General features: G+C 46.6%; 3 protein-coding genes across 3 annotated transcripts; 2 read left to right on the top strand and 1 right to left on the bottom strand.

The window, feature by feature from the left end:
- Positions 1–8,087: 8,087 nt before the first annotated feature.
- Positions 8,088–8,564, top strand: LOC136548858 (uncharacterized). The gene has a single exon (XM_066540233.1). It carries the CDS (start codon positions 8,088–8,090, stop codon positions 8,562–8,564), a length of 477 nt encoding a protein of 158 aa, XP_066396330.1.
- Positions 8,565–14,479: 5,915 nt separating this feature from the next.
- LOC136550076 (histone-binding protein MSI1 homolog) lies at positions 14,480–19,831 on the bottom strand. Its single transcript, XM_066541528.1, has 5 exons — positions 19,043–19,831; positions 16,460–16,603; positions 15,871–15,995; positions 15,318–15,413; positions 14,480–14,950 (listed from the first exon to the last, which is right to left on the bottom strand). Exons 1-5 carry the CDS (start codon positions 19,682–19,684, stop codon positions 14,740–14,742), a joined length of 1,218 nt encoding a protein of 405 aa, XP_066397625.1. The 5' UTR covers positions 19,685–19,831; the 3' UTR covers positions 14,480–14,739.
- Positions 19,832–19,843: 12 nt separating this feature from the next.
- Positions 19,844–23,568, top strand: LOC136550077 (mediator of RNA polymerase II transcription subunit 4). The gene is made up of 2 exons (XM_066541530.1): positions 19,844–21,183; positions 21,645–23,568. Exon 1 carries the CDS (start codon positions 19,969–19,971, stop codon positions 21,175–21,177), a length of 1,209 nt encoding a protein of 402 aa, XP_066397627.1. The 5' UTR covers positions 19,844–19,968; the 3' UTR covers positions 21,178–21,183; positions 21,645–23,568.
- The last annotated feature ends 545 nt before the right edge of the window (positions 23,569–24,113 follow it).

Below are 24,113 nucleotides of genomic sequence, written 5' to 3'. Positions count from 1 at the left end.
GTACTCACAGATCGTAGCAACCAAGCACACCAATAAACATACAAGCAAACAAATATAAATAACTAAGAACAGTACACCATACGAGAGAGAACAACATACTAAAAGAGATCTAATTACTACGGTCACGAGAACGTAAGATACACAAAAAAGGAGCTACGTTGAAAAGAACGACTATCGGGAGTTTTATATTATAAAAGAAACAACTATGAGCTTGACTTGTTTTAATTAAGAAAAACCATGTGTAACCTACTAATTCAGATTAGTCAAATTATATTTTAATTTTAAAAACACGTTAGAACTAGTCATATTTTATTTATGAACATGTCTCATATTATTTAATCAAGTTAAACTTTAACCTTGCATAAAAATACATGTGAGAGCACCTCAACAAGTTTATCCCATGCGACGTGTTTTAACTAAGCAAATCATGATTTAGGAACATGTTTATACTACCAATTAATCATATTAACGTTCATGTATAAAATATCGGAGTATAAAACCTATATTAATTTTAATTATAAAACTAGTTGTACATATATTAATTAATATTTAACAACATATAGAAAAACATGTGACATGCAAAACATTAACACTACTGTGTAGAACGCATGGACACAAATCTAACGCAACTTGAACTAAACAAAATCGAGTTAAAACGAATAAACTATGACTATTTTCATTTGGTGGCGAAGTCGTAATTACCTCGTCTTCCTCCTTTGGACTGCTCGTACATGGCCATGAAACAGCAGAGAAGGGGTTCGGCCTGCCGGCTGGGCACGCGGGGTCCGTGCTGCCCTACAGGGCAATGGCGCACTGCCCTGAAGTGGTTCCTGCGGCCAACATAGGACGACGGGCACCAACAATGGCGACAGATCGCGTAGCGGACCCTATTCCCATTTAGGGAGATCAGAACCACTCTAGCCCGTGAGCCAGGCACCATGACCGACCCATCGAAGTACATCGTTCGGTACTCATGGGTGACGTCTGGGGTTGGGAGCTGGACTCTGTCCATTCGGCGATGAAGTCGATAAGAGCCTGAGACTTAATAGTGGTGCGGGGGACATACCTGATGTCGTGTCCCATGAGCTCGAGAGCCCACGTGGAGATTCGGTCGGCGGCGTCACGGTTACGGACGACCTCCTTGAGTGGGTACGAGGTGACAACCATGACCTCATTGTCGGTGAAGTAGTGCAGGAGCTTTTGGGTCGCCATCAGCATGTCGTACAGAAGCTTCTGAACCTAGGGGTAGCAAACTTTGGCGTCGATGAGTACCTCACCGATGAAGTACACCAGTCGTTGGACCTTTAGGGGTGTCCTGGCTCCTCCCTCTCGATGACGAGCGTGTCGCTCACAACGTGGTTGCTTGCCACGACGTAGAGGAGGAGGGATTCTCCCCATTCAGGAGCGACGAGGATTGGTGTCGACGTCAGCAATGCTTTGAGGCTTTCCAAAGCCTGTTGTGCCTCCTTTGTCCAGATGAATGTGTCTGTCTTCTTGAGAAGTTTGTAGAGAGGCATCTCTCGTTCGCCTACTTGGGAGATGAACCGGCTTAGGGCGGCCAAACAGCCGGTGAGCCTTTGTACGCCCTTGATGTTGCGTATCGGGTCCATGTTGGAGATGGCCGTAATTTTTTTGGGGTTGGCTTCGATGCCGCGCTTGGACACAATGTATCCGAGAAGCTTCCCCTTCATAACCCTAAAAACACATTTTTCGGGATTCAATTTGATGCTAAACCTTCAGAGGTTCGCGAATGTTGCGGCCAAGTTTTTGATCAAGGCGCTAGCTTGAGCCATTTTCACCACTACGTCATCTACATAGACGGTGATTGTTGGTTTTGGCCGCTCGACTTGATCAGGTTGGTCAGGCGGGTCGATTTGGTCGGCGAAGCATCGCTGCATGCACCATTGATAGGTGGCGCCAGCGTTCTTTAGACCAAAAGGCATGGTTACATAATAGTACAAACCATACGGGGTGATGAATGAAGTCAAGACCTGGTCGGACTCTTTCATCACGATCTGGTGGTAGCCTGAGTGGCATCCAGGAAGGAGAGGATTTCGCACCTAGAGGTGGAGTCGACTATCTGATCTATGCATGGTAAAGGGAAGTGGTCCTTTGGGCATGCCTTGTTGAGGCCAGTATAGTCAACACACATTCTCCACTTCCCATTCTTCTTTTTCACAAGAACAAGATTAGCTAGCGAGTCGGAGTGGTATACGTCTTTGACGAATCTGGCTGCCAGAAGTTAGGCAATCTCCTCGCCTATGGCCCTATGCCTTTCATCATCAAAGCGATGCAGGCGTTGCTTGGCGGGCTTTGAGCCTAGAATGATGCGTAGTGCGTGCTCGGCGACCTCCCTCGGTATGCCTGGCATGTCAGAAGGCTTCCACGTGAAGACATCGTGATTTGCGCATAGGAAGTCAGCGAGCTCACTTTCCTATTTGGCCAGGAGCTTGGTCCTGACCCAAACCATCTTGGTCGGGTCGATGGGGTCGATCTCCACCGCCTTGGTTTCCTCAGTCGGGCAGAAGGCACTCGAGGAGATCGGCCCGTTGCAGTCGAGGACTCCTGGAGTCACCAAATTCTTGAGTTTTGAGAGCTCGGCGGAGTTGATGACGGCAATGGTGAGCTCATAATGCTCATGGTCACACATGTAGGCATGCGAGAAGGTACTACCTATGGTAATGACGTCATTTGGCCCTAGCATCTTCAGCTTGAGGTAGGTGTAGTTGGGGATCGCCATGAACTTGGCGTAGCATGGCCACCCCAAGATGGCGTGGTAGGACCTAGGAAAGTCCACTACCTCGAAGGCTAGGACCTCCGAGCAGAAGTTGGCACGGTCGCTAAATGTGATGGGTAGCTCGATCTGCCCGAGTGGATACGCCTATGCCCCTGGGATCACACCGTGGAAGGGAGAGCTCACTGAGCAGATCTCCGACCGGGGGATGCGCATGACATCGAGGGTGTCGACGTAGAGAATGTTGTGGCCGCTGCCTCAGTCCATCAGCACCTTGGTGAGGCGCTTCTTGCGGATGATGGGGTCGAGGGTAGCGACCCGGTTGAGCGACGTGGGAAGGATGGTCTCTTTGATCAAAAGTGATCGGGGAGTCCGACCAGCTAAGGAAAGAGGGGGTGGCCGACTCGGCAGCGTATGCCTCTCTATAGTGTACCTTGTGCTGGCGCTTGGAGTAGATAGCGTCGGATCCACCAAAGATCATGAGGCATTCCTCGGGGTTGGGGAAGTCGTCTTCATCCTTGCCCGCCATGCCTCCTTTCATGGCCTCCTCCTCCATGCCTTTCCCTTCCTTTGGCTTGGCGGCATACCATAGGAAGCGCTTGAGGAGCTCAAAGTCTTTGTAGAGGTGTTTGATGGGATAGGCATGGTTGGTGCATGGACTCTCCATGAGCTTGTCGAAGTGGTCGGGCTGGCCTTGCTGGGTCTACATGCCCGCTCGGTCGGCCACAGCGACCAAAGTTGGGTTGGCCGGTTAGCACCGATCCTTCTTGTTCTTCTTGCCTATTTGTGTGGAGGGGCACTCACCTTGGTCCCTGTGCTTGGCCTTGCCCCTATCCCGACCGCCGCTGAAGACTGTCCCGACCACCTCCTCACCAGAGGCGTGGTTCGTGGCGATGTCGAGCAGGTCATGGGTGGTACAGGGCTTCACACAACAAAGCTTATGGATCAAGGACTCGTAGGTTGTCCTAAAGAGAAACGCGTTGATGACGTCCGCGTCGACGACATCAGGAAGGGAGCTGCACTGCTTTGAGAACCTATGGATGTAATCCTATAGGGACTCATTGGGCTCCTACTGGCTGCTTTGAGGTCCTAGGAATTCCTAGAATGGACATACGTCCCCTGGAAATTTCTAACGAAGACCCTCTTGAGATCCGCCTAGTCGCGAATGCTGTCAGGTGGAAGGAATTCAAGCCATGCTCAAACATGCTCCCCCACGCAGATGGGGAGGTATTGAATGATGAAGTAGTCATCATCTACTCCTCCAGCTTGGCAGGTGAGCCGGAAGTCTTCGAGCCATATACCAGGATTCATCTCCCTAGTGTACCTAGCGACGTTGGTGGGCGGTCGGAAGCATTGTGGGCACGGCGCATTTTGCATGCGACGACCAAAGGCCCGTGGCCCCAGGCCGTCTGGGCTGGGGCTCCAATCATTTGGTTGGATACCATGCCTAGGGTGTGTGTTCTCGCACTCCTCGATGGTCCGGTCGGTGCCTGTGCCGCCTGCTCTCGCCGCCATTCGATGGGCGTTATCATCGTGCCGGGTGTGGTGTCGATTATTGATGACGCTGCGAGCATCACGGTTTAGCCCGAGCCATTTGGCAATAGGTGGACGGTGTGGAGCGGGCGCTGGGTTGGGCTATAGTGCAGTCGTGGCTTCCTGCTCCACGCCCGGCTACTGCTACGGTGAGTGGACAGAGCGATTCAACTAGTGCGACCCTAGTCCCCTAGCTAGGCAAGAGGCCACGAGGCAGTGTTGCGACGCGTAGCTCTCCGCCTGCTGAATGGCACGGTCTCCACTAGCGCTCGAAGGTTCTGGTTGATTGCCTGTTCCTAGGGGTCGGCAGGCTCAGGGAGGCCGCGCAGAAGCATCGCCGCAGCAGCGATGTTCTGGCCAGCCTAAGCAAACTGAGGGGGTTGTCCTTCGTCCAGTATGTTATGCTAGACCTGATGGGCACGACCCTGAGCGCCGCTCACTGGGTTACATGCATGTGGTGCATCGTGATGCGCCGGCACTCCGACACAGGCGGCGGCTGGCTCTACCACCTTTGTCATAACTCCTCGCCGTCCTACTGCGCATGCGCTAGGGCCTATGCACGGCGGGTTCGGAGGGGTGTGAGTCTGTAGAGACTCCACTACCTTCGATGGCTGTCCTGGGGTGTCCGCCATAGCACACTCCTGGGATAGAGGGTGGCCAGCTGCCACGACATCGTCGACGCTTGGAGCCATCGCTTTCAACCTCGTCATCGACGAGGTCATGGAAGGAGGCAGGAGCATAGCTCGCCATCCCCATGAACTCAAACATGAGAGGGGCGGCATCAGCATCCTTCGGAGTCCACGCGCGCACACATCCATGGGGAACACAAAGCCGTAGGGGAAGCGGTCGCGGTAGGGACAACGGGGTCCCTTCGGAGAGTCGGCGGAAGGTGTTAAATAGTGAGTAAAGAACAATATGTACATCACTCACTATGCGGTTTGAGCCCAGCAAGGGCTCAAGGCGAAGCGTGGGTGTCTCGACGTTGAGGTCGTCGAGTGGCCCATTGCTGTCGGTGGAGGGCGCTCCTCTAGTGGGCGCCGGGACAAGCGCCTCTTCGCGGAGGCGAAGTACGCTGAGCTAGTTGGCGACAAAGTCTAGACTCCTGAAGAGGAAGGTCTGGAGTGGCGCGAAGATGGGAGGAGCCCACATCCTAGCAAGTGGGAGCATGGGAAACTCCAGCGAGCCAAAGCGAATTGTATCGCTCGAGCCCGCCATGCCGAAGATGGTGGAAAGGTGGGCCATCCGATGACCAAAGGCGTGAACGCACGGCGTCCTCCCCATGGACGGCACCAACTATCGGTGCAAAAAGTGACCAACAAGTAAATATTTATAGTTTTATCGTGCGTTGTGATTGGATGTGGCCTAGCACTCAATGACACATGATTTATATTGGTTTAGGCAACAGGCCCTACATCCAGTTGAGGTCGGTCAGTGACTTTATTCCTGAGCCCAGGTGCTCGAAGTTTGCTGCGGGGTTACAAACGAGTAAGGAATGAGAAGGGGGTGTTAGAGGCCCGGTCGAACTCTGAACCGAGTGGAAGAGAGTGACGGATGCTCAAACGTGTGCTAAGTATTGAAACGTATGCTCTGTGTGTCTGAGCTTATCAGTTGTTGAGAGCGTGTAGACTGTGTAGCTATTGAGTCCTAGAGCTATTGAGCTATCGAGTCGACCAGTCTTGGGGGGGCTTTTAGGAGAGAGCTCATCCCCTTTTATAGTTGAAGGAGATGGCCTTACAAGTCAGAAAAAATAGAGAGAGAGAGTGTGTGTGTGTGTGTGTATATGTGTGCTGCCTAGTCTTGTTGCCCACACCATCGGGTATGGGATGGCCGTCGGCGTCCACAATACTGTTTATGTTCAGACACATCTGGCAGGCTCTACCATGTTTGCCTAGTATGGCAAACGATGGTGCCCACAATACTGTTTATACTCTGACGCGTCAAGCAGGCTCTACCGTGTTCGCCTGACATGCCCCGATGGCACCGGCCTGCAGGTACGCAGGGCATGGCAGGATACAGTCCTCGGTATTGTGGTTGACTTGAGCGCCTTACCATAACTGCTCCGCCTGCTCCCTGGGCCCATACTAAGCGGGCTTCCCCGGTTAGTCGTTCCCAATCGGTCTCGACCATGTCGGTCGGGAAAGAGCAACGAGCAGAGGTCTAGCGTATCCTTGGTCAGAGAAGGGGGTCAGAGTCGGACCGCGGTCCCCACCTTGGCCAGGCCTTTCGTCGAGGACCGAATCATTGTCTCGGCCTGTCATTATGTATTTGGGCCAGCCCAGGCGTGTGCTATCGCTGCACCGCCTGCCTGGGCCAGGTTTTGTAGGGAAGCGGGTCCATTGGGGACCCTAGGTTTATGAACCCGACACTATATTTCTCATGCATCAAATTACGATATTATTTGCTATCGGCCGAGTGTATTGTGGTATCTAAGGCCGACGTGATCAAGCATATGTTTGTCAATGCTAATTCTGAACGGGAGAGTAGGAAAGTGGATCCTGGCATTGTCTGAGTTTGACATAAGATATGAATCGGCCTGAGCAGTCAAAGGATAGATAATGGCTGATTTCGTGACTCATCATTATGGACCTAGTATTGGTTATGTGGAGCTAATGCCTTGGACTTTATTCTTCGATGGCTCGTCGTGCAAGTAGGGTGGTGGGTATTGGCATCGTTATCATTTCGCCCCAAGGACCAAGTTTTGAATTCGCATATACTATCAAGCCAATGACCAATAATCAAGCTGAATATGAGGCTATCCTTAAGGGGCTTCAACTTCTTCAAGAAGTAAAGGCCGATGCAATTGAATTTTTTTTGAGATTCTCAGTTGGTGATTAATCAGTTGATCGGCCTGTACGAGTGTAAAGATGATATCTTGAGAGGTTACTATGAGAAATGTAGAAGTTTGATCGACGAGTTCCCCATGGTCACCATCAGGCATATCCCGAGAGCTCATAATCAAGAGGCTAACCGGCTAGCTCAAAGTGCTTCTGGTTATCGACAAATTTAGGAGATCCTTAGTAACGAGGTCGTTGCCAATGATTGGTGGGAAGAAATAATGGACTATTTTAGGAATCCATCACAGAAGGTCTCTAGGAAGCTTAGGTATAAATCGATCAAATACGTACTACTGGATGAGCAGCTATACTATAGGACGATTGATGGGGTGTTACTCAGATGCCTGAGACAAGAGGATGTTAAGGTCCTCATGGGTGAGGTCCACGAAGGAGTTTGCGGAGCTCATCAGTCGACTTATAAAATGAAATGGATTATCCGAAGATCAGGGTATTTCTGGCCGATGATGCTGGAAGATTGTTTTGAGTATTACAAATGATGTCAGGATTGCCAAAGATTTGGTAATGTTCAAAGATCACCAGCATCAGTCATGAATCCTATAATCATGCCATGGTCGTTCAGAGGTTGGGGAATTAACATAATCGGACAAATTTATCCACCATCCAGCAAAGGCCATAAGTTCATGGTGGTGGCGACGGTTTATTTCACCAAGTGGGTTGAAGCAATCCCACTAAAAATAGTGATGTCCCAAAACATGATTGACTTTGTCCAGGAGCATATCATCTATCGGTTTGGGATCCCTCAGACTATCACTACCGACCAAGGGGCAATGTTCATTGCTGAGGAGTTTGGGAGCTTTGCTACCGGCACAGGATTCAAATTATTAAACTCTTCTCCCAACTATGCCCAGGCCAATGGACAAACAGAGGCGTCCAATTAGACATTGATTAAATTGATCAAGAAGAAGATAATCGATCGACCAAGAAAATGGCACTTAACATTGAATGAATCATTATGGGCCTATCAGATGGCATGCCACGGATCAACTAAGTGCCCTCCTTATGAATTAGTTTATGGAAATGTAGCCATTCTTTCTTGGGAGATCAGAATTGGATCATGGCGTATTGAATCTCAAGAAAATCTAACAGCCGGTGATTACAAAGTTTTGATGATGGATGATCTAGAAGATCTAAATGGTCATCGGCTTCATGCTTTGGAAAACATTGAAGCTAACAAACTAAGGATCGCCAAATATTATGACAAGAAAGTCAAAGTCAAGCAGTTCCACGAAGGTGAATTGGTTTGGAAGCTGATCCTACCAATTGGGACCAAAGACAGCGCATATGGCAAGCGGTCTCCTGACTGGGAAGGGCTTTATCATATTACTCGATGTGTGCCTGGTAATGCTTACTTCTATGAAATGCTAGAAGGTGAAGAATTCAACAGAGCGCTTAATGGAAAGCACTTCAAGAAGTATTATCCCAGTATTTGGGTCGATGCTTGAATTAGCCGATTGAATTTTCAATCGAGCTTTTACAGTCGATATAAGAAAATATCGCCTTTAGAACAAAAAATGAATAACAAAATTCAGCCTAAGCAGGCAAAAGCCGGTGCGGTATGCATCGCCTGTAGTGCAAAAAATAAAAATAAAAAGGAAGATCCGCCTTGCATAAGGAAACAAAAGAGGAAAAATTGCTTCAAACATAAAAGGTTTATTCGCTAGTTTCCTGTTACAATTTAAAGGCCGAGAAATACTTTGTTCACAATGTCTCCGGCCGGGGAAGACAAAGCTATGGTGTTGGCGGCGTTGGAGAAATCCTCAATCAAGCTCTCATGATCTTTAGGATGGTCGATCGCTGGAAAACCATGGGGAAGAAGTCAAAGCTCGCATCCAGAGCGAACTTGCGCCACGGCCAGGGCAACAGCAGTACCGTGACAAACACCATCAAGACCAATCTCCCTGACGCGATTCGAGACGTCGTGCAAACAGGCCACCGATACAACACCCATAGCATTGACGAATCCTGTCGCATAATCCACAGCCAGTTGGAGACTTTCAAGCTGCACTGACAAAGCTGATGAATCCAAAGGAGAAACAGTCAGAGTTCTACGAGATCAGGGTTGTGAGAATAGAAGTTGCCGCAAGAAATCTCACCTGTGATTCTAGCCTCAGCTTCGGCCAACCTCACTTGAGCAGAGTTGGCCCAATTCTCTGAGATGGTGAGCGCATCCTGTAGAGCATTCAGATGGAAATCCATGCGCCCAAGATCACGAGCCTCATTGGAATACCACACCTAGGCCTCATCTCTCTCTTAAACAAGTCGACAGATGTCGTTCCCATGGGAATCAGAGGATCCCGTGGAGGAGTTTACTAGAGCCACCACCTGCGCACCACTGGGACCAACGATCATGCGGGGAAGGAGGCCACCATTCGAGTTGGCCCTGCAGATATGAAAGGTTAGACTAATCAGCTCAAGGATCACAAAACCATGTTCATCCTTACTCTTGAGACAAGAATGCTGGTATGGCGGCACGAACTCATCGGGAATCTCATCAGCAGGTTGCCTGCCATTCTCCATCTTTATGGAAAAGATGACAATTTTGGATCTGAAGATGAGAGGAGCAGTTCGCGCTCGGGACACAAGAAAATCGAGATGTGGTAGATTGGTTTCTCGTCCACGGCCATGGCCCATATTTATAACCCAGAAGACGCGACGATAGACCTCCTCGAGGATGCGCAATCGGAATCGGTTATGGAAAGAAATCGTCACTCCGGAGATTGAGGGGACAGTTTGCGAAAAATTAGGAGACGCAACAGATTCAAATTTATTGCTTTCTAAGATTATGATACCTCGGATCCTGGAGGATTGTTACAAAAAGGATTACAACCAAAATCGATTAGCCAGCCCAAGAAGACTTCATTGGATTGAAGGGAGTCTGAACCCCACAAAGCCAAAAAAGTGGGTCATGTCGGCTAAAGGATGGGAGTAGCATCAAGGGGAGAAAGAAATAGACCTATTCATCAAGAATGCACTGGTCAACTTCGCAGGCTTCTTGGCATGGACAGAACAAACAAGGGGAAGGTGTCCACATATTCGAGCCCATGCAAACGCTGAAACAGCCTCATACCAATGGTGAGAAGACTCAGGTGATATCACAAGAATTCTTCTAACCACGGTGGCTGATTCCCTTGCTTGACAAGACACTAAAATGGGCGACACAATCACCCTAAACACAAGAATTCTTCTAGCCACCAGGTTTTTTCATGATGAAGTGTTGGTCCAAGGAGGATCTAACAAAGCCAAGAGCGCTCAGGGGAGCGGAAGCTAGAGGAACATGGCTGGATTGTTGGGTCGTTCTCGTCAAGATCATATGAATATTTATAGTCAACCAGAGAAGCTGAATCCAAATACCCATGAAGCAATAGTGCACCCATGGAACTTTGGGACGTAGGACGCCAACAAAGAAATGGCATACCCGTGAAGCGTGCAAATGACCGAGAGCATAAAGAGAAAAAGAACTAGTGAGCCCTAGGATAAAGTTCTCGGTCCCAGTTAAAGACACATCGACGGTCTCAACATAGCATAGAAGATAATTTCGGACTAAAATCATTTTATCCCAAAATTAGAGGATATGTGTTGACACAAAAATTTAATTCGAGATAGAAAGTCCCTGAAGACAAGAAATTATCAAGGAAGGCCGAGTCCTCCAGTTGAATCGGCTAAACAGATTGCCAGATCAGCTAGCGAAATGACGACATCAAGGGAATGAGCCCTACTGGCAAAGGCAGCGAGATATGATTGAAAGCTCTAGTTTGGTTTTGGTGAATTGATGAAACCCTAAGTGCTAACCTAGTTTATCAAGTGATCATGAGATAGGTAGCACATTCCAAGTGGTGAAGCAAATGAAGATCATGACATGATGATGGTGATGCCATGGTGATGATCAAGTGCTTGGACTTGAAAAGAAGAAAGAGAAAAACAAAAGGCTCAAGGCAAAGGTATAAATGGTAGGAGCTATTTTGTTTTGGTGATCGAGACACTTAGTGAGTGTGATCACATTTAGGATCGATAGCCATACTATTAAGAGGGGTGAAACTCGTATCGGAATGCGGTTATCAAAGTGTCACTAGATGCTCTAACTCATTGCATATGCATTTAGGATCTAGTGGAGTGCTAACACCCTTGAAAATGTTTGTGAAAATATGCTAACACATGTGCACAAGGTGATACACTTGGTGGTTGGCACATTTGAGCAAGGGATAGGAACTTCACCGGTGGAGTGTCCGCTAGTAGAGTGCGGACAGTCCGACGGTGCCACCGGTGCCCTAGACAGAAAAGACGAAGGTCACTGTAAGTGACCGGACGCTGGTCTCTGAAGGATCGGCGCGTTCGGTCAGTAGCAGCAGAAGAAGTGCAGCGTCGGTCGTCGACCGGACGCTGGCGCTAAAACGACCAGACACGTCCGGTCGTGAAAAGTCATCTCTGGATGCTTACTGGAAACGACCGGACGCTGGGGTTCAGTGTCCGGTCACTTTGAGCTGCAGCATCCGGTCATCACTTGACCGTTGAGATCGGGCGATCAACATTTGAAGAGAGGGGACACGTGGCACGCATCGCGTGACCAGACGCTGAGGTCCAGCGTCCAGTCGATATGACCGGAGCATCCGGTCACCCCGTGTTGTGCCCAGTGAAGGGGTACAATGGCTCTATTTCGTGGGGGCTTCTATTTAAGCTCTATAGCCGGCTCAAGCTCACTCTCTTGGCCATTTACATTGACATAGCAACCTTGTGAGCTTAGACAAAGCCCTCCCACTCATCTCCATCATTGATTCATCATCTTTGTGAGATTGGGAGAGAATCCAAGTGCATTGCTTGAGTGTTTGCATCTAGAGGCACTTGGTGTTCGTGTTTCGCTGCGGGATTCGTTTGTTACTCTTGGTGGTTGCTGCCACCTAGATAGCTTGGAGCAGCGAGGATCGTCGAGCGGAGAGTGGTGATTGTCTTCGGCTCCGATCATGGTGATTGTGAGGGGTTCTTGACCTTTCCCCGGCGGAGAGCCAAAAGGTACTCTAGTGGATTGCTCGTGGCTTGTGTGATCCTCATCTTGTGTTGGTTGTGCGGCACCCTATTGAGGGTTTGGCGTGTGATGCCAATTAGCTCGTGAACCTCCAAGTGAGTGAATCGCCACAACGAGGACTAGCTTGCCGGCAAGCAAGTGAACCTCGGTAAAAAATCATTGTGTTCATCATTTGATTCCGAGGTGATTGGTCTTCATTGTTATTCATTCTTGTAATTGATTGGCTCCTTCCTCGACATGGCGGTATAACCTTCTTGCTCACTCTCATTACATTACCGCAAACTAGTTATCAAGCTCTTTAGTGTAGCTAGTTGTGAGAGCTTGTTAGTTTGGTTAGTGTGGCTCTTTAGTTAGCTTTTGAGAGCACACTAACTTAGTGTAGTGTCATAGCTATTGTATGAATAGAAACTATATAAACTAGAATTGTGGTAGGTGGTTTGCTATTTTAGTAGGCTAGCGCAACACTTGCTTCGCTTTATAATTGTCTAACCGGTTTGTTAAGTGTTGTAGAAATTTTTAATAGGCTATTCACCCCCCCTCTAGCCATTAGGACCTTTTAATGATGCAAGAAGGCACGTCAGGCTCCATAGAAAGGAAAGATTGGAGTCCAAGTTATCTTAAATTAGAAAGTTTTGTTTTCTTTTCCAAGTTTTCATAACTAGTCTTATCGGACCAGGACTCGTAGTTTAGCCTTGGGTATAAATATTGAACCCCGGCTATTGTAATAGACATCTCCAACGATCAACACAAACCAGTACCTTTACTTTTCAGCTTACGCCACCCCTTAGAAGTAGGAGTAGAGTAGATTTCGACGAGTTCTTCGCCAAGCAGGGCTGCCCTCGATTAGGTCTGATCTCCGGTTTGTCTATAAGTATCCGTCACGACTTATATTGTGTTTGTAAAGCTGCCCTCGGTTAAGTCTGATCTCTTACAAGCTTGGTATAAGTTAGTTATCGTCGGTTAATTATAAGGCTGCCCTCAGTTAAGTCTGATCTCTTTCAATTGCTGATAGTTATCCTTGGTTCTTATCAAAATCCGCACGGCTGTCGTCGGTTAAGTCTGATCTCGTACGAATTTTGATACGAATCTCCTGCTCGGTTAAGATTGAGATAGATTGGTTTTGTATCTTTTAGAATCGTCATCTCGTCACACTACATCGTTTACATCTTGCTATGACGATGGTTCTTGCTAGTCTAGCCGTTCTATTCTGATCTTGATCGAAGATAGCATGTGGTCCAGGCATGTTTAGCCCTAGGTAAGGCTTCCTAGTTGATGAGATCTGGTCTAGAAGTGCTATTATGGCTGCATCGATTAGGTCTGACCCCCCACTGTTAGCATCATAGACCAGAAATCGCCGGGTAGTAAGCCTTGCTTATGACCAAGCATAGTCTTCGGCTGTATGCTATGTCTGCACCGGCTATTTAGCCGATCGCCTAAGCTTTCACAATCATAGCATGTTCCCGCGATCTCGTTAAGCGTTTATAGATCTATATGCTTTGAATGTTTAATTTGTTATCTTTATTATGGCCGCATCATTTAGGTCTAACCCCCACTGTTAAAGATAGTAGATTGGATCTGATAAGTGTACGGATTTATACACGTCTAACGGTTGAGTGGTTGCATGCTATGACCCTTCTTTCGCTAGAATTGACTGTTTAGCAAATAGCCTATCTTTTTTAGAATATATATTGGCTGTTTATATGCTTTTTACTTGTTTTTGTCCTGGTTAAAAGCTAGTATGTTTCTCAATCAAATCATATGCTTCCACACCCATCTTTTTCCATCTTTTGCATGCTTTCATGATAATCCGCAGGTTAGATCTATGTATTTGAGTAACTGATGATTGTCGATATGTTTATTTTACTTATCATACATCATGAACATGCTGGAAGTCGATAGCCTTATCTTATTGGCCACTTGGCCGCACATTTGGAACTGTCTGGACAAATGACCGTCATGTTCCACCTTAAATTACTGATCAGCCTTGCTCCCTTGTCAATTACAGGTCAAATTGACTGGCACGCCCCAAAGGTCATGACCGTCTAGTCCGGTGGTGCCCTTCCAAAGCCCGGAGAGAGCTCGGGATCCACTCCGCGCGGTCTCTCCCCGGCGTTGATCATTGTGTTCCCAGCGCCGACAACTTCCTCCATCATAAATTATAAGACGTTTTAACATTTCTACGCACATTTATCTCTAGATACATAGTAAGATCAATGGATCTAAAAAATCCAAAGCGTCTTATAATTTAAAACGGATGGAATAATCTTTATCATTGATTTATCATGAAACATATTTCATACTATACTTTGATTTTGACCAAACCTATAATTCTTTTGGGGCGGAGGGACAGAGGGAGTAGTAAGTTTCAAACTGTTGAAAAGTCAAACTGACCTACAATTTGAAACTTACGAACTGATCACGATTTAGGCCTGACGAAAGGCTCAATCAGACAAGATCCAGACTAGGTTTAAAGAGTTCTTATTATAGATACCAACTCTGCAGTGAACAAATCCTACAGGTTAACTGCATACAATCCCTCCAGATACGCTTGCACCATTGAACAGGTAACTCACCGTTATGCTTTCAGGGCATGAGTCAGGTCAGTTAACCTGCATGGAGAGGTCATCACAGTAGATGCTTTCTGCCATCTCCCAGATCTGCAGGATGTTATCTTCAGCCACGCTGGCAATGACCCATTTCTCGCTAGGATTCCACGACAGTTCTGATATCTTGGCTGTGTGGCCTCCATGAACGAACAGCAGCTCCGGTGGTCCGTCGTCTGCATCCTCCTCTGACTGCTCATCGCCAATCCTAAAGGGACACAGCACAGAGAATCAGAAAAAGGAATGGGACGATGGTCAAAAGAAATGATCACCAATAAGACCAGAGCCTTTGCTTCAGCTTGTATTGGAATCTGTCATGTTGATGGAACATACCAAGCATAAAAAAATACCAAGGATTTGACTTTAAGAATATGAAATTTTAGCAAATCACATGAGCTCTAGCAACTAAAAGCTCTCAAAGGTAATTCCTATAGATTTAGCGTTTGTACAGTTAGCATTTGTAAATGTGTTAATTATTTGCTTGGAGAGCTCCCCCAATGTACCTGTTGAACTGGATAAATCTCATACAACTGCAAACATAATAGAACTTTGGAGCTGAATTTCACTCAACTTACCTATTAATATCCCATATCATCACTCTCTTGTCTGCGGCAGATGAAGCTAATACAGTAGCCAAATTTGGATTCCATTCAACCTGAAACACCTCCGCCCTACAGGTGCAAATTGCGCAACATAAAATGTCAGACACAACGGAGAAAAGTAAGACAAGCTACATAAATGAATTAAGTTAGATAAACAGATAGACTGACTTATACAGTGTGCTTCAGTGCTTCAAAGCAGGTTGCTAATACTTTCTGAAAAGAAATTTGCAAATTGGCTTTTTTTAATTGAACTTTGTGACTTGATAAGTTTGCGCATTAAAGAAATCAGTATCATCTATGTTCTGTACCAACTGCACATTACAACAAATAGTGCCATAAATGGTTTGCAAGTGAAGTGCCCCGCCCCATTAATATACTTGTTATCTTCCAACAAATCGGTACAAATGTATACAATGCAAAAATGTAAAAGGATTAAATAATGCAGCTGTTTATTTGGCTACGGCACATTCTATGACTGTCGAAGAAATAAAGACTGAACACATAGGGCACAGAAAAAAATACATACTCATGACTGTCGAAAGTATGCAAGCTTCTTGATAGTTTTCGCATGTCAAATAGTTTGATAGTTGCGTCTCCGGATGCTGTAGCCAATATCCATTCATTGAATGGATTGAATGACAAAGAGTTGACCTGGAAAAGGGAAGCACGCACACTATGAACATAAACCAATCCATGACATATGACATGACTGACATACCGAGCATATAACAATTTTTACAAAACCAAACTTTTCTTTGAAGCAAATAAAAACACCAACTGAAAGGTTGGATGACCATCAGTGCACACCATTTGCCTTATCATAAGGGAGGCCACACATAACTGAATCATGTGTGTAAAATTATCTTAGCAGTAAAAATAAGGTACCAGAAGTAGGTAGTGTCAATACATAATGTCCAACAATAAACTGAAAAAGGGGAAATTATCTGATGGGGGTGCAGTGAACATTATCTTATAGCTTTATAAAACATGTTTCATATACCGCTCCTATGAACTGCTGGTTAATATGAACATGTAAGGATATTGTGCAAATGCAACTGTGCAATCATCCAGGCCTCAACATACAGTTTGATAATCCAAGATTACAGCATGCCCACCTCCTTTTGATGCGCAGCAATAGATTGTTCGGGTTTGTTTGTACGCAAGTCCCACATCATCAACTTGCAGTCATCCCCAACAGATCCAAATATATTTTCATCCTTCAGGTGCCAAGCAACATCTTCAACGAGATCCTCATGAGCCTGCAAAAGCAAATATTCATTAGACCCTGAATAAAACAACACACTGGCAAGATCATTATGCCCTTCTTTGTGTATAGTTGAACATATAAATAAATAATCCTCATAAAAGTCTGGATTTCTAACATGTTTTGAATGAATGCAATCTGACAGTACTTATTAGATAGGTGAGGTAAAAACAAACACAGAAACACATGGACTATGCATTATTAATAACAACTATCCTCTTATCAACACAAGCTGGAAACACCCAGACACAACAAACAGTCACATTTCTACAGGAGCCCAAGTCCACAGTATTTTTTACATGACAAGAAACACTGTACAAAAACAAACTACAGTAACGACGTAATAACTCATTCTTGGAAAAAAGAGACTGACTGTTATGGGCCTGGGCCCATCAATATGGCAACAGTGGCATGTCATTTAGAGGAGATTAGGATCATTTGGTGTTTTTGTTGGCATATCTTTCGTTACCAGGTTCTTAGGTAAACCAAGATTGTTAGTTTGTTAGGGATGACTATAAAAGCCCAGCCACACCATCAGCTTGGGGCATGCAAGGAGGGTGACTTAGCTGGTTCTTCTTGCTATCCCATCTATCCCTTGTCAATCCGTATCAAATATAAACTCAATCTCATTAAGTTCTAAAACTACATTTTCATATGAATCGATTTGCTTTTTATAGAAAAAAATGCAAACAGTACATAAATTTTACTTTTACTACGATATTTCAGTTGCTTAAGAGAGCTAATTAGGGGTTGTTGATACCCAACTTTATCATCCTATCTAGAAGGTTTGTGGATACGATTCATGAAGACTCGTCATGTTCTTAGTGGTTTTCATAGTAACTGACTGGTTGAAGTGCACATCTCCTGCTCTGAACAAACTGCTTTAGGAGAATGAATATAAGAGAAACACTGTCCTTTGGAAATGAAGACAATATATACAAAGCCCCTCTGTGTTATGACCGATGTGATATCTAGCAAGAATACCAATTGCTATGAAAGAATTAATAGACATATTAGACGCAGTTAGTGAGTAAAGGTAAAGAACAAAGTGGAGGCTTGAAAGGTAAACAACTAATATCTTTCATATATTCTTTTAGTTCTACAAGTTTTTTATACGAAGACCAAATAACTTGTTGCTTGTCTGTGTTATTGATTTATTGCCTCATATATAGCTGTGGGTTTAACAAACGAAAAAGGAACACAAAACCTGAAGTTGATTTCCTTGGCAACATAAAAAGGAAATAACAAAAATCACTTCGAAAAACATATATGTATGAATGGAGTGGATTTCAGAAGCTTGTGTGGCAAAGCATGGTAGTATGAACAAAAAAACCCTCAGATAATAGTTCTTGGATTTCAACAGAAGGAATATAAGCTACATGAATCTATGCTGACTGCAAAGCATATAAGTGAAAACATAAATACCCTTAATTGTACACAACCGATGCAAGTTCTCGTAGTATTAACAGAAATCAGGGGCAGACAGATAGGGCCACATGATGATGATCACTTTTGCTTCAAACAGGGCTATGGGAACAGAGAACTTCTGCCTCTAATGGAGGTACAGGAACAGAGAATATAGTCTCTCCGGAATTGATTAATCAATGTGTAAAGGCTCTTCTCGTCACAGACCGCTGGCCAAATTATATATAGAAAGGGAGAAGCATGGACATGTTAGGGAATAAGTGGATCACAGTGAATCACTACTCACTTGCAAAGAGGAGCCAGACAGCTGCTTCATTTCTAATACTATCCCCATGTTAAGCATGTTAAAATAGATTTCACAAATGGCTATTTCCTTGGTTGAACATCACAAAACATACAAACTTCTTAAATCAGACATAATCAGTTGGTTTACAGAACAAGATAAGACATACGACGTATGAAGCCATGCTCAAATTTCCCTCAGGATGTGCCAAGGCTTGCTACTTTTCCATAAACCTACATCTCAATCACCTCAGAGTATTATCATAAATAATTATGGAAAATCTATATGAACTCGAGTTACTGTGCACACTGTTCAGACATAATCAGTTTGTTTACGGAATAAGATGAGACATAAAAAGTATCAATCCATGCTGCATGCTCAAATTTCCCTCAGGATGTGCCTAGGCTTGCTACTTTTCCTTAAACCTACATCTCAATCACCTCCAGTTGACCGGTTATTATCATAAATAACTATGGAAAATCTATATGAAATCGAGTTACTGCACACACTGTTCTAATCCCAATTTTCATATAATACAAACAAATGAACATAGTGTCATTAGAAAAAGAAAAGAAGTACAAATCAAATTGCTCCGGTGCATCAAGTCACACGATAATCAAGTGACTGTAAGTATATGACCCGAAAATGCAGTGATAGTGAATAAAGAGCACCGAGCACATTAATTAATCGAAGAAAAAGAAACAGGAGCATCCAACGGGGCATTACCTCAAACACCTGTTGTGCATCCAGAACAGGAGCTCCACTCCCAGAGGAGAGATCCCACAGGCAAATCTTCTTATCATACGAGCCGCTCAGCAGCCGCCCCTCCTTCATCGGGCTCCATGACAAGCCATAACCCTCCGCCTCATGCCCCCTGAGCACAACATCGGCGCCGCTCTTCCCGCTGCCGTCGCCATCGCCGAGATGGTACACGTGCACCTCGTCGACGCACGTTTTGGTGGCCACCGTATAGGGACGCTGCGGCATGCAGCGCGCGCGGTTGACCTCGCCACTGTGTGGCGCCACGCGGGAGACGGACACGGACGGGGACGGGACGGCGCCGCCCGAGGCAGCGGCGGCTGCAGCGAGGCGAGGTGGGAGCGGCAGCACCGCGTCCAAGACCATGAGGTTGTTGGGGGCCTCGTCGGACGTGTGAGTGCCCACGACGAGCCGGTGTCTGCGGGCCGAGGGCTCCGATGGGAGCCACTGCACGGTGAGCGACGGCCACTCGAGCGGGTGGGAGATGACGAGGTCGTAAAGCACCGCCGCGTTCTTCTTCCAGTTTCGGTACTCCTCCATCTCTGCCGCGGACGCGGCCGCGGCCGCCGTCGGTTGGGGGCTCGCCAGTGTGGAGGATCCGCCGTCCATGGCTACTTCGATTTGCTGCTTTGCGTTGCGCGGGAAGCGGAGGCGGCGTGCTGCTCGTCTCCCGCCAACAGGGATTTGGGACGAAGCGGCGGGTGGGTAGGCAAGGAGAGGGCTTTTAACGCGGATTAGTTGGGCCTGATCAATACACAAAAAGCCCAAACACACCTAGCTAGCCGCCCATTTTCGGCTCATGAGCCCACGAAGCGAAGGCTTGGCTTGACTTACCAAGCACGAGCATCTCGAGCTCGCGTCCGTTTGCTGCGCCCTCCGCCGCCGCCGCCGCGATGATGCAGTCGCACCTGCCTTCCCCGGCGAGGTTGGGGCTCACAGCCTCGTCGCCGTCGCTCCCGCCCAATCCGGTCCCCTTGAATCCCACGTCATCGCCTCCACACGGCAGTCTGCCCTCGAGTGCAGCCGCTGGCGCCAGCGCGGCCCCAACCCTAACCACCTCGCCGTCGCTGCTACCGCTCCTGCCGCCGCTTCCGCGCGCGCAATCGCTGCTCCAGCTTATATCTTCGCTCGCTTCCAACCTCTTCGAGCTCTCGCCCAACCGCGCCGCGTGGATCCAAGCGTACCGGGGGTCGTTCCCCACCTTCCTGCCATCGGTGTCCTCCTCTGCGCCGCCGCTCCCAACCCCGATCTCCTCCACCAACGACGCGCTTTCTCTTCTCACCACCCTGCAGACGCAGCTCTTCGAGGCCGTCGCCGAGCTGCAAGAGACCCTCGACCTGCAGGATGGGCGCGCGCGCCTTGCCCGCGAGGCGCGTGCCAAGGATGCTGCGCTGCTAGCCTTTGCGAAGAAGCTGCACGAGGCTCACCAAGTACTTGACCGCCTCGTCGACGACTACGCTGACTACCGCCGCGATCCCAAACGCCCGCGTGGCGCCGCTGCGGCTGACGACTCCGAGCCGGCGTCGGAGGGCCACTTCGGCACGTCCCTCCACTCCAGCCTTAAGCTGGATGATATCCTGGCCTACGCGCACCGCATAAGTTACACAACCTTTGCTCCGCCGGAGCATGGTGCTGGGCTGCCTCTCCGTGTCAGCCTGCCACCTGTACCACAGGAAAATCAGATGAGGGCGTCGCAGCTGTATCTGTTTGCTGATTTGGATGTAGGGGTGCCCAAGAAGCCATTGGATGCGAAGGAGGGGATCGCAGCAGAAGTGGAGGCTGCACCACTGTATGAACCACCACAGGAGGGGCCATCGAGGCTACCAAACACCTTGCCACCCATGTTCCCGAAGGAGCTAAAGCCGCCGCCGGGATGGAAGCCTGGTGACCCGATCACGCTGCCACCTGATGAGATACTACCTGGTATCAAGGGCGAAGAGCCACAGGCCCCTGTGCCGCAGCCACCTGTTGCAGTGCGACCAGTGGTGCCAATGGGCCAAGAGCCAATACAGGTCCAGCCTGTGCAGCTTGATTTTGATAGCAGTAGTAGTGATGAGTACAGTAGTGATGTTGGGAGCTCAGAAGAAGATGATGAGGATTAGTGCTCGGTAAGCTGCTCCTTTTTGTTGGCTTTCAATTGTAATTGCCTTCTATCATATGCTTGGGCTTTTCGAGTAGAATCTTCTATGGTAGCGATTTTACCTGCTCATGTCTTCCTGACTATTTATGAACTTTAGGGCTGATCTCAGATCATTGTAATGGTGCTTTATACTTCACTTCATAAACCATTGTATTCTACCATTGATTTTACTTATTATATGCCTAGTATCAATTGTTTACCTTAGTACCTTGCTTTGCTAAATTGTTAGATTCCTACAATACAGTAGATTGTTATTAGATTCAAATTGTTTGTGTTCTTACCAAATAATAATGATTGCTGAGAATGGTCTTTGTGCAAGTGATATGACAATTGAGTTACAAAGTGTTGTGATTGTGAACTTCTAACTTTGCACTTGAGATTCATGTTACAGTCGTTTATTTTTATTCTTAGTGAGCCTTTGTTTTACAGGAGTTACTCCATATCTTCTCTATATCTGGAAGCTTATTGTTCACATTGTAAAGTAAGGACAGAGTCAAGTACATTTGAATAACTTGGTAAAGCATTTTTAATAGATATTCCAACTACCTTGTTATTGAATATACTCTGTTAAAGATTAGTCTAGGCTAGTTGGATGATCAACCTGTGATTCACTATTCAACAAATGGTTTGTTGGCTCCGTTTGCATGTTGAACCTTGGGAATGTAGCTGTTAAATGCAACCTGGAACTTTATTTAAGCTTTTGGTGCGATGTGCAAGGCATTATATGTAATTGCAATGATACCACACATCCACATTCCAGCATTTGCTTATTTTGACCCTTAAGTATATTGAGACAAGGGATAAATTGTCTTCAATTGGTATAATCTACCATAGCTTCTTGATGATGTTAAGTGTGTGCATACTGTATACTTTGTCAACAACAACAAAGCATTGTAGTGTCAAGCAAGTTGGGATAGGCTAGAGGTGAAGCCCAACATGAGCACAAAAAGGGAAACACTGTTAAATATATGTGTTTGGCTGGAGAAGGCACTAATGATTTCAGTATTGCTAGGGGATCTACATGTCTTACATTTAAATATGTCTTTTTGGAAAAAAAAAAGTCCTCCATGTTTTTCTTTCAGGGTGTACATATGATCCGTGATCAGTCTTGAAAGGACTTACTGAATTTGTTATCCTGACCCTATTCAGCAACATCATAGGCTGTGTTGCGTGCTAATTGCAGCATTGCAATTCACAAAATTCACATCGTGTGTGTTTGGATGGGGTAGTTAAGGGGCTAGATAGGCTCTAGGAATGCAGCCTTGCTGTGTTTTGATGCCTAACCGAGGCCCTATGCCAGGCCATGGGATAGCAACGGAGGGATCCTAGCCAGGCTTGCTGGAAACGCTCACGGCGAGCGTTGTCATGGAGCCAGTCTCTAGGGTGCTCATGCCCGACGCTCATGGAGAGCGTTATCATGGAGCTAGTCTCTGGGGTGCTCATGCCCGTAGGGGTCATGACTCCGCTCACATTCCTCTCACCATTTGCTGAATCTCTCAATTCCCTTGCGCTGCACTCCTCTCTGGTCGCCTCCTTCCTTGCAACTCTATCCCTGTCCGTGTCCAAGCCGCTTGAGGAGAGGAGAACCTACATCTGTTGCTGTGGATGGTTTTGTTCAAAAGAAGGCCACAAGGGGGAAGGGGAAGGCGCTGTTGGCGAGGGTGAGTACGAGGTGACATGGCCTCTGACAGTTCCTGCATATCTGAGGTGGCGAGGTTTAAAGTTGTCTCTCTCCATTCATGGTGCCTGAGATCTGGCGGTGCTCGCTGGGTGGGATTATTGGTTGCAGGTTTGCAGGGTCCTTCCTCTTCTCCCTCTTGTAGTGCTTGCGCACTGGATTGGTGCTGTAATCCTCCCCTTCTGTCTGTAGCTTCTTCTCTGCTTTTTTTTTAGTTATGCTTTGTTTTCCTGAATCTTGAGATTGGATTCAATGGTCTGATACAGGAGATTTGATCATATATGGTGAGTGTTCGTTTCTGTCAGATTACATGTGTTTTTTCTTCAAATTTTCCATGCCTTCCTATACTTTGTATACAATTTTGCCCACAAGAAGAATAAGGTGATGACAGTGTGTCACAAACTAAGACTACTCCAACCAACAAAAATGACTTGTCTTACTTTTGTCCTCTGCTTTCATATCAGTAATGTCGAGTAGTTTATAAGGTACGCTGTCTGAGAAGAAGATCCAAATGGAGCCATAGTAGACTTTATTCACCTCTTTTGTCAGCATGCATAGAAAGCATTTGTGTTTCAACCTAAAGATCAGTGAAACCATAAGTATCACGGGTTCATGTTTTGGTCACTATTTTACGGTAACACGGTTTAGCTTATGCTCGAGATAGAATCATTTAGTGATTTAATCATGCTTCATTTCTGTTATGGGTGCTGGAATATGGTGCTACTTTGCAAGACTGGCATGGACATACTACAAAAATAAAATGGCACATCTGACCTTGACTTAGAACACGATTGACTCTGCTGTGTTTGTATATTGCTTTATGCAGTAAGATTGCTCGCAAAAAAAGATACTTTTTTAATCTCTTTTTTTCTTAAAATAAACTCAGAGCTGATAAAGCTATTATTATCATTGGCTTCACTAGCTAGGGTTTCTTCGCGTAGCTGGAGCTGCTTGGAGCCATGCCAAACCAGGCTTTATCGGGACTACCGGATCGTCTCTGACCATGTTTTAACTGTTTTTTTCCTTCTTGTTTAGCCGAATCTTCAGAGCGATGCTTATACATGTGAATGATGCATTTCCTAGGTCCTAGGATGCATGTGATCTGAATAAGGTCATTTCGTATATAAAACTAGGTCCGTCTTTCAAATGAGTATTCGCGCGACGATCAAATTCAATAGTTGGCGATGGGTTCAGATACACCAGCGACGCCCCAGGGCCCC

This window comes from Miscanthus floridulus, chromosome 4, assembly GCF_019320115.1.
Source record: "Miscanthus floridulus cultivar M001 chromosome 4, ASM1932011v1, whole genome shotgun sequence".
Classification (NCBI taxonomy): domain Eukaryota; kingdom Viridiplantae; phylum Streptophyta; class Magnoliopsida; order Poales; family Poaceae; genus Miscanthus; species Miscanthus floridulus.
The sequence above is the reverse complement of the archived record's forward strand: the minus strand, read 5'-3'. Positions and strand labels throughout refer to the sequence as shown.